Source organism: Cebus imitator, unplaced genomic scaffold, assembly GCF_001604975.1.
Source record: "Cebus imitator isolate Cc_AM_T3 unplaced genomic scaffold, Cebus_imitator-1.0 Scaffold375, whole genome shotgun sequence".
Taxonomy (NCBI): Eukaryota; Metazoa; Chordata; class Mammalia; order Primates; family Cebidae; genus Cebus; species Cebus imitator.
In genome coordinates, this window is record NW_016107690.1 from 451748 (window position 1) to 461518 (window position 9771).

The window sequence follows — 9771 nt, forward strand, 5'->3', positions numbered from 1 at the left end:
GTGTTCTCTGAGTGTCTATAGTCATGGTGTTCACTGAGTGTCACAATCATGGTGTTGTTCATCAAGTGTCCATAGTTACAGTGTCTGTCGAGTGTCAATCATGGTGTTTGTCGAGTTTCACAGTCACGGTGTTCATAGTGTGTCCATAGTTACAGTGTTCGTCAAGTGTCAACAGTTTCCATCAAGTATCACAGTCACAGTGTCCATCTAGTGTCACAGTCACGGTGTCCGAGTGTCACAGTCACAGTGTTCATTGAGTGTCACAGTCATGATGTTCACCGAGTGTTATAGTCACAGTTCATCGAGTGTTTACAGTCATGGTGTTCATGAGTGTGTAGCTTGTGGCTCAGGATAAGTGTGTGAAAATTCCAGAGGAATGAATGCTTGAACCCAGGAGACAGAGGTTGTAGTGAGCCGAGATCATGCCACTGCATTCCAGCCTGGGTGACAGAGTCAGGCTCTGACTCAAAAAATAAAAAAAAGGTGTATCTCACGAGATTTTCCTGTGCCGCAGAAAATGTCTCCTTGTCCCAGGCCCAGACCCTCTGGATGACTCACCTGGCTGGCAGGGGTCGACAGCAGGGCCCAGTTGGTGGCTGGGTGGTGTGGAGTCTCTGCCTTCTAATCCATTTTCCCCAAAATGACCCTCACAACTTGCTCCTTCCCTATGGGGTAGGAGGTTCACTTTTTAATATATATCCATAGTGGTATTGGGCTATAATCTTTACTGCTACTTCTCCCTGGCAAATGGGCTTTCATTTATTTATTTATTTATTTTTGAGACAGAGTCTTGCTCTGTCGCCAGGCTGCAGTGCAGTGGCGCAATCTCGACTCACTGCAACCTCCGCCTCCTGGGTTCAAGCGACTCTTCCACCTCAGCCTCCCGAGTAGCTGGGATCACAGGAGCGTGCCACCACGTCTGGCTAATTTTTGTGTTTTTAGTGGAGACAGGGTTTCACCATGTTGGCCAGGATGGTCTTGATCTCTTGACCTCGTGATCCGTCTGCCTCGGCCTCCCAAAGTGCTGGGATTACAGGCGTGAGCCACGCCCAGCCAAATGGGCTTTTCGACTCCAGAACTGTCTACTGGGTGGCTGATATTTAGCCAAGCACGGGACGCTGGGGTCATAAAGATCTGGGTCTGAACCCGCCCCTGCACTTGATGTGAGCCCCCCTCCTCCTTGGAGGTTTTCTCGTCTAGACCGTGGTTAGCGATGGTACCACACCTCTGAAGAGTGAATGTGGCCACGTGGACGACGGCCTCAGCACCGTGCAAACCCAACACAGATTCATTCTTTTTAGGGAAGAGTTTTTACTTTAGTGCTAACTAAAGTAATTATCTTAATAATCAGGTAGACTGACTTGTTGTGTTAAAAAAAAAAAATACAGTGAGAGCCTGGGCAGCATAGTGAGACCCCACCTCTGCCAAATTATTTTTTTAAATTAGCTGGGCATGATTGCACACTTGTGCTCCCAGCTACTCAGAGGCTGAGGCAGGAGGATTGCCTGAGCTCAGGGAGTTGAGGCTGCAGTGAGCTGTGATCGTATCCCTCAGCCTGGGAGACAGAGTGAGACCCTGTCTCAAAAAAGACTTTTTTTTTTTTTTTTTGAGACAGAGTTTCGCTCTTGTTACCCAGGCTGGAGTGCAATGGCGCGATCTCGGCTCACTGCAACCTCCGCCTCCCGGGTTCAGGCAATTCTCCTGCCTCAGCCTCCTGAGTAGCTGGGATTACAGGCATGCGCCACCACGCCCAGCTAATTTTTTGTATTTTTAGTAGAGACGGGGTTTCACCGTGTTGACCAGGATAGTCTTGATCTCTTGACCTCGTGATCCACCCGCCTCGGCCTCCCAAAGTGCTGGGATTACAGGCGTGAGCCACTGCACCTGGCTAAAAAAGACTTTTTTTTTTAAGAGAAAATACAGTTGGCCCTCCATATTCATGGGCACTGCTTCCATGGAGTGAACCAATGACGGAGGGAAGATATTTGGAAAAAGAATGCATCTGTACTGAACAGGTATGGGCTTTTTCCTTCTCATTATTCCCTAAACGATGCGATATAACAGCTGTTGACACCGTGCTGACATTGTATGGGGTAGGACAGGTAACCCAGAGGTGATCTGCAGTATGAGGGATGGTACATTTAGGTTATGTGCAGACACCGTGCCGTTTCTGTCAGAGACTTGAGCCTCCGTGGATTTCGGGATCTGAGGGGTCCTGGAACTCATCCCTTACAGATACCAAGGGACAGCTGTATTGTGTTTTGTTTTGTTCCTTTTGAGACAGAGTCTTACTCTGTTGCTCAGGCTGGAGTGCAGTGGTGAGGTCACAGCTCACTGCAGCCTCTACTTCCTGGGCTCAAGCCATCCTCCCACCTCAGCCTCCTGAGCAGCCGGCACTACAGGTTGTGCCCCATCACATTCACTAATTTTTTTTTTTTTTTTAATTTTAGTAGTGACAAGTTCTCACTATGTTGCCCAAGCTGGTCTCAAACTCCCGAACTCAAGCGATCCTCCCGCCTCAGCCTCCCAAGGTGCTGGGATTACAGGTGTGAGCCACCACACCTGGCCGGACACTGTACTGTTAAAGTTTAGTTTTCTTTGAAACGCCCTGATGTGGAGAAGAAGCCTGGCCACACAAGGAGATCATCTGTGAAGCAGAATGCAGATGGATTTGAGTCCCACCTTTGCCACTGACAGTGCCTCAGTTTCCTCGTCTGTAAACTGGGTACAATGATGGTCCCAGCATTAGTACAGCGTTGCCGTGAGATGGTGTTAATTTGGGGAAAGTGCTTCCGACCGTGCCCGGGCTCCTCGGAGCGTCTCTAGGAAGCAGGGCAGCTCAGGTCCAGTGGTGGCCAACATTGACACCGTCAACTCAGTGCACCTGAGAACTGGCTCTAACCCCGTGGGGCTTTTGTGTGTGTTTGTGGTTCTAGCGCTCAGCCTCTGACCCTTCCCCTGCCCACCGTGGGGACCAGTTACACTGCACAGCCCACTCCCGGCATGCGCCCAGCCGCAAACCCCGCCTTTGCCCCAGCTGCTCTGGCGGGGTACAGCGGGCATCAGCCCCACTCCAGCCAGGACTTCCCCTACCACAGCCAACCCCAGGAGCCCATCCCTGCGGCCATCACTGTGGCGCCCTGCCAGGTACCTGGTCCTTTCTTTGACTAGTGTTGCCGGGAAACGTGGTAGCCTGGCATGGGTGAGAGCAGTGGGCTTCCCGCAGCAACTCCTTCTCCCAGGTCTCTTGACCATGCTCCTTCCTTCGGGATGCTTCTGCTGGGATCATGTGCCTGCGGTGGGGAGACATCAGGACAGTAGCTCCCGAAACAGCCCGCTGCTCTCCCATGCGTACCTCCACATCGGGACTGTGGGGACGGTGATGGCACCTAGGGCTTTGTCCCAGCCTCAGCAGTGACTCTGAAGGAGGAGGAGGGTCTGCTGGGTTGGAGGACCCCTCCCTGGCCACGGCAGCTGGCCTCAGCCACCTGGCCCCAGAGAGACCAGGACTCCCCCCGCCTTCCCCACGCTCCGGGTTCCTGCCGTTCTCAGAGGGAGTCCGTGGTGTGTGGGGCACACCTGGTGCTGAACACCCCCTTTCCCAGTGGAGGTACTCAGGGCTGCAGACCCAGCCTCGGTGTTCCCACTTGGTGTCACAAAAAAGTCCCCCATGACCATGCTCCAACTCACAGCCCTGCCAGCCACGCCTCGTCCCCAGATTTTGTGGGCCACTGGTACCAGAGGCCACCCTGTCACCCAAGCTAAACACCCACCTGACCCCACCTTCTTCCTCCCACCTCCATTTCCTCCCCAGGGGCTTCTCCCTGCAGGCCCACCGTCTCCTACCACACCCAGCGCCCTCTTGTAAATCGCAGTCAGACTCTTGGAAATGAGTGTTGGCTCCATAAGAGCTGCTGTGTCCGCCACACACCCTGCCCCCTGCCCCTGAGCCAGGGCCTGGTCCTGGGCAGATGCTCAGGATCCATCGCGCAGAGTCAGTGTAGCCAGGGCGGGTAGCACCTGGCATCTGAGCTGCTCTCACCGCTCTCTGTCTGTCTCCTGTGACAACCCCCCCACAGGACAATTACAGCTACCAACAGTCCACGGCTTCCAGGAGCTACGAGGAAAGGCCATACTTCCAGCCTCCTGCCCCCCAGCCTGGGCGCACGACAGCTGCAGCCTCCTGCCAGCCAGGTGAGCCATCTGCAGGGTGGGGCTGGGGCAGGGAGACATTGCTCACAGCACAGGAAAACCTCATGAAAGTACATCTTTTTTTTTTTTTTTTTGAGACGGAGCCTTGCTCTGTCGCCGAAGCTGGAGTGCAGTGGCGCGGTCTTGACTCACTGCAACCTCCGCCTCCCAGGACCAAGCAATTCTCCTGCCTCAGCCTCCCGAGTAGCTGGGATTACAGGCAAGCACCACCACACCCAGCTAATTTTTGTATTTTTAGTAGAGACAGGGTTTCACCATGTTGGCCAAGCTGATCTCAAACTCCTGACCTCAGGTGATCTCCCGCCTCAGCCTCCCAAAGTGCTGGGATTACAGGCGTGAGCCACCTCGCCTGGTGAAAGTTACATCTTAACCATCCTAGAGGCTGGGCACGGTGGCTGACGCCTGTAATCCCACACTTTGGGAGGCTGAGGCGGGAGGATGGCTTGAGCCTAGGAGTTCGAGACCAGCCTGGGCAACACAGTAAGACACTAAAAAAAAAAAAAAAAAAAAAAAAAAGCCAGGTCTGGTGGTATGCACCTATAATCGTGGCTACTCAGGAGGCTGAGGTAGGAGGAGGTTTGCCTGAGCCCAGGAGGTGGCTGAGCTGTGATCACACCGCTGCACTCCAGCCTGGGCAGCAGAGCGAGACCCTGTCAACAAAACCAAACCAAACCAAATCTAACGTGGTAGGTTTGCAGGGAGCATCAGGGCTGGCTGCTCAGATACGTCCGGGGGCTCTGCCAGGGGTTGGCCTGACTGTGGGAGAGCGAGAACCGAAAATGCAACAAACATTTTTTTCAAGGCAGCTTTCCCGGGGTGGCAGGCGGTGAGCACTGTGTCCCAGATGAAGACACTTAGGAGCTTGTCCAGGGTGCCCACAGCCCTCCTCCCCGATAGCAGGAGGGAGAAGACAGACTCTGGAAAGGAGAGGTGGGCACAAGGTCACCTGCCAGTTGCTGCCGGGACCTGGCCCAAGTCTCCGGCCTCTGGTCCCGGCTTGAGTATCTATTGTGCTCCAGCCAGCTGAGCCCAGGGCCCATCTGCAGGTGGGGGACAGTGGGGTGGGGGCCGGCTCTGCAGAGGACCTGTGCCTGTCCCCTAGGGACCCAAGAGGCCTGTGGGCAGCCCGGCCCCCACGGCGGTCACAGCCACGCTCAGCCCCCACGACAGGCGCCCATGGTGGAGGCTGGGCAGCCAGCGAGCGCCTTGTCCTCAGGCTACACCTGCCCCACGGAGACAGGCATCCAGCCCGAGGCCGCGGCATCCCTCGTGACCTCCTACCCCCTGCCCTCCTACGATGCCACCTGCACCCCCTACACGGGTAAGACCAGCGTGCCTGTCGCCCCCGCATCACCTTGGGTGGTGGGATCAGCATCTCCCCTCTTCACTGATTGTTCTGTCTGCCCCTTAGGACCAAGCTGCCCAAGCTGTGACGCCTCGGTGTACTCCACCGCAGCGCAGCCTGCGTCTCCCCCGGGAACCCCACAGCAGCTGCTCCTGCTGCCCACGCCTGTGGGCTCAGGAAGCAGCCCCAGAGCTGCCCCAAAGCTACCACTTCCCAGCAAGCTGCCAACACCCAAGGCAGGGCCCAGGCAGCTCCAGCTTCACTACTGCGACATCTGCAAGATCAGCTGCGCAGGCCCCCAGGTCAGCTGCCCCACCGCCTGGGCAGGGCTGGAGACCTCTCCGTCTCTCATGTCTGAACCCAAATGTGGGCACTGGGGGTCAGGGTCGCCACCTGCTAAGGAAGGTCTGGTGTTAACCATGCATGGTGTATGCATGTGTGTGTGTGTGTGTGTGTGTGTGCAAGCGCTTGTTTGTGTTCATGTGTGTGCAAGCACTCATGTACAAATGAGAGTGCATTTGTATGTGTTTATATGTGTGCCTGTGTGTGCAAGCATGCATGTGTGCATGTGTATGTGTGTGCAAGTGAGAGTTCATGTGTGCATTTGCATGTGTGCATGTGTGCTAGCATGTGTGTGCATGTGTGCAAGTGAGTGCATATGTGTATATGCATATGTGTATGCATGTGTGTACACATGTGCATGTGTGTGCATGCATATGTGTGTATGCATGTGTGTATGTGTGCATGCATGTGTGCATATGTATGTACATGTGTACATGTATGTGTGTATACATGTGTGTGTGCATGTGTGTGCATGTGTGTACGTGCATACATGCATATGTGTATATGTATGTGTGCATGTATGTATGCACATGCATATATGTGTGTTTACACATGTGCGTGTGTACATGCATGTGTATATGTATATATGTGCATACATATGCATATGTGTGTGCATCTTGCATGCATGTGTGTATGCATGTGTATATGTGTGCATGCATATATATGTGTGTACGTGTATGCATGTGTGTGCATGCATGTGTAGATGTGTATATGTGCATGCATATGTATGTGTGTACACGTGCATATGTGTGCCCATGTGCTTGTTTGTGGCAGTGCTCATTTGGGGCACACGTGAAGGACTCCTTACCAAATGCATGAGCTTGAGATTGTAAACGTGCAAATCACCCAGCTGAGATCGTGGGCTCATTTCCTAGAAAGATAACTAAACCCTAGAGTGCTGTGTTTGCAAAACACACACCCTGATCTCCTTTCATTTTTAATACCCTGAAAGAACGCTCTGGACCATGGAGAGACACGGAGTCGGCAATCGCAGACTCTGGAGAGGTGTGGGAAGGCTCAGGGAACTCTCCCGCCCCAGATCCCCTCTCCCTGCCTCAGGACCTCCCCGAAGCTCTCCACTGCATCTCATGCTGGGAGAGACCGTGGCATTCTTTGCAGAGTGCTCAGAAAGAAGTCTGGGGTTTTTGTTAGAGACAGGGTCCCGCTCTGTTGCCCAGGCTGGAGTGGAGTGGTGCCATCACAGCTCACTGCAACCTCCACCTCCTGGGTTCAAGTGATCCTCCCACCTCAGCCTCCCAAGTAGCTCTGAGACAGATGCAAACCACCATGCCCAGCTAATTTTTTTTTTTTTTTTGGTAGAAATAGGGTCTCGCTATGTTGTTCAGACTGGTCTTGAACTCCTGGGTTCAAGCGATCCTTCCACCCCAGCCTCCTGAGTAGCTGGGATTACAGGTGCACACCACCATGCCCGGCTGTTTTTTTCTCATTTTTTTGTAGCTAGTGCTCGACTTACGACCACGGTCGGGACAGCGGACCGGTCGTAACACGATTTGGTCGTAAGTTGAGTAGGCTATATGTATAGTTGAAATGGTGCACGCGGAGATGGTCGTGCTGCCGGAAGCTGGTCCGCACTGTCGTATGCCCAGCTGGGCAACGTTTGCGCTGCCAGACGTGGAACAGTCGTGGCTAGCGATTGTGGTCGTAAAGTCGAATGGTCGTAAGTTGCATAGGTGGTAAGTCGATCAATACCTGTACAGGGTCTTACTGTGTTGCCCAGACTGGTCTCAAACTCCTAAGCTTAAGGGATCATCCTGCCTCCGCCTCCCATAGTGCCAGGATGACAGGCTGAGTCCCCACACCTGGCCCACGTGGGTTATGTAATCCTGATAGCTGCCCTGCGGCTACCATCTCTGTGTGGCAGATAAAATCCGGAGGCTCAGAAACAGTCAGTATTTTGAGGAAATCAGAGTAAGTTTTAGTGACCCGGGCAGAAATCAGACCAAGATGTGTTGAAACCCATATGGCTAATTACTACAGTATACCCAAAAAGCACACAGACAGCCTATTGGCCAGGCACGCTGGCTCATGCCTGCAATCCCAGCACCGCTGGAGGCTAGGAGTTCAAGACCAGCCTGGGCAACATGGGTGAAACCCTATGTCTAAAAAATTTTAAAAATTAGTTGGGCATGGTGGTGTGCACCTATAGTCCTGGCCACTTTGAAGGCTGAGGTGGGAGGATCATTTGAGCCCAGGAGTCGGAGGCTGCAGTGAGCCACGATCACACTACTGCACCCCAGCCTGGGCGACAGGGCGAGACCCTTTGTCTTACAAAACAAAAACCTACCTATAATCCCACCACCCTGAAATGAATTAATGGTAGCATCTTGGTGTGTATTCTTCCAGTCTTCTCTGTTCCATAGGCAGTCTCTCTTTTTCCGAGTTAGCATGTGTGTACAGGCAGGTGTATTTACTCTGCTGCATTGGTAATATATTTATGAGGTTCAAGATTGCTAAGCTCCAGGCCAGGCACAGTGGCCAGCACTTTGGGAGTCTGAGGCGGGAGGATCACCTGAGGTCAGGAGTTCGACACCAGCCTGGCCAACACGGTGATACCCCGTCTCTACTAAAAATACAAAAATTAGCCAGGCATGGTGGCGGGTGCCTGTAATCGCAGCTATGGGGGAGGCAGAGGCAGGAGAATCACTTGAACCCAGAAGGCGGAGGTTGCAGTGAGCCGAGATCACACCATTGCACTCCAGCCTGGGAGACAGAGTGAGACTCTGTCCCAGACAACCAAACAGATTCCTAAGTTCCAGAGAGCACACATACAGTAAAATGCGTACCTCTCCCACCTCCTTGTTTTCCTCTGTAAAACCAGATGATGTCACTGAGTTGCAGTGCACTAAGCCGGTAGCCCGCAGGTGATGGGGCAGTGCCTGGTGTGCCCCAGCATTTTCAGGGGTACTTTTCAGTCTGTAGAACGTTCCCTCTTGGCATGGTCAGGGCGTGTTGGTTTCGTGGGCCACCTGCTACGTCTTGTGCGTGGCCGGCTGTGTTTCAGGATTGTAAGAAGCACACCGGGATTCTACCTAAGGGCTTGGCTGTCGCTTCCCCAAACACAATCAGATATTTTGGGCCTGGTCGTACCGGATGCGTGGGCCTGTGACTCACGGTAGCTTCCCCTGGGTGGAGCCCCTGTGTCTATTATCAGTTTTCTTTTCTTTTTTCTTTTTTTTTTTTTAAACGGAGTCTCATTCTGCCACCCAGGCTGGAGGGCAGTGGCATGGTTTCGGCTCACTGCAACCTCCGCCTCCTGGGTTCGAGTGATTCTCCCACCTCGGCCTCCCGAGTAGCTGGGACTACAGGCGCACACCACCATGCCCTGCTATTTTTTTGTGTTTTTAGTAGAGGCGGGGTTTCACCATGTTGGCCAAGCTGATCTCGAACTCTTGACCTCGTGATCTGCCCATCTCAGCCTCCCAAAGTGCTGGGATTCCAGGCGTGAGCCACCATGCCTGGCTGTCTGTTAGCAGTTTTCTAAGAAGGAAGTATACATGACCATGCTTGGGGCAGCAGGTGCCCTTGCTTGGTTTCCAAGGTTGAATTCTGAAAAGCCAGAATTTTCTGTGTACAGCAGGGACATGTGATGCATGGAGCATACTTTCTTAAGGCACTCCTGGAATTCCAGAAGGAGGAAGAAAAGCCTTATGTCTACCAGTCTGAGCCTGTGGGTTTGTTAACGTGGGCTTCATAAAGGAACACTGGAATTAGCCAGGCGTGGTTGTGGGCACATGTAGTCCCAGCTACTGGGGAGGCTGAGGCAGGAGAATTGCTTGAACCCAGGAGGCTTCCCAGGTAGCTGGGACTACAGGCGCAGGCCACCACGCCCAGCTAATTTTTTTTTTTTTTTT

General features: G+C 53.3%; 1 protein-coding gene across 1 annotated transcript in view; it reads left to right on the forward strand.

Annotated features, from left to right (window-relative positions):
• Window positions 1-2901: 2901 nt before the first annotated feature.
• ZFR2 (zinc finger RNA binding protein 2) overlaps window positions 2902-9771 on the forward strand; it is a gene marked incomplete at its 5' end in the record, with an annotated part of 32008 nt that continues 25138 nt past the window's right edge. The window contains 4 exon segments of the mRNA XM_037731022.1: window positions 2902-3147; window positions 4080-4194; window positions 5315-5533; window positions 5624-5859. Coding sequence (XP_037586950.1) covers window positions 2902-3147; window positions 4080-4194; window positions 5315-5533; window positions 5624-5859 — 816 coding nt within the window.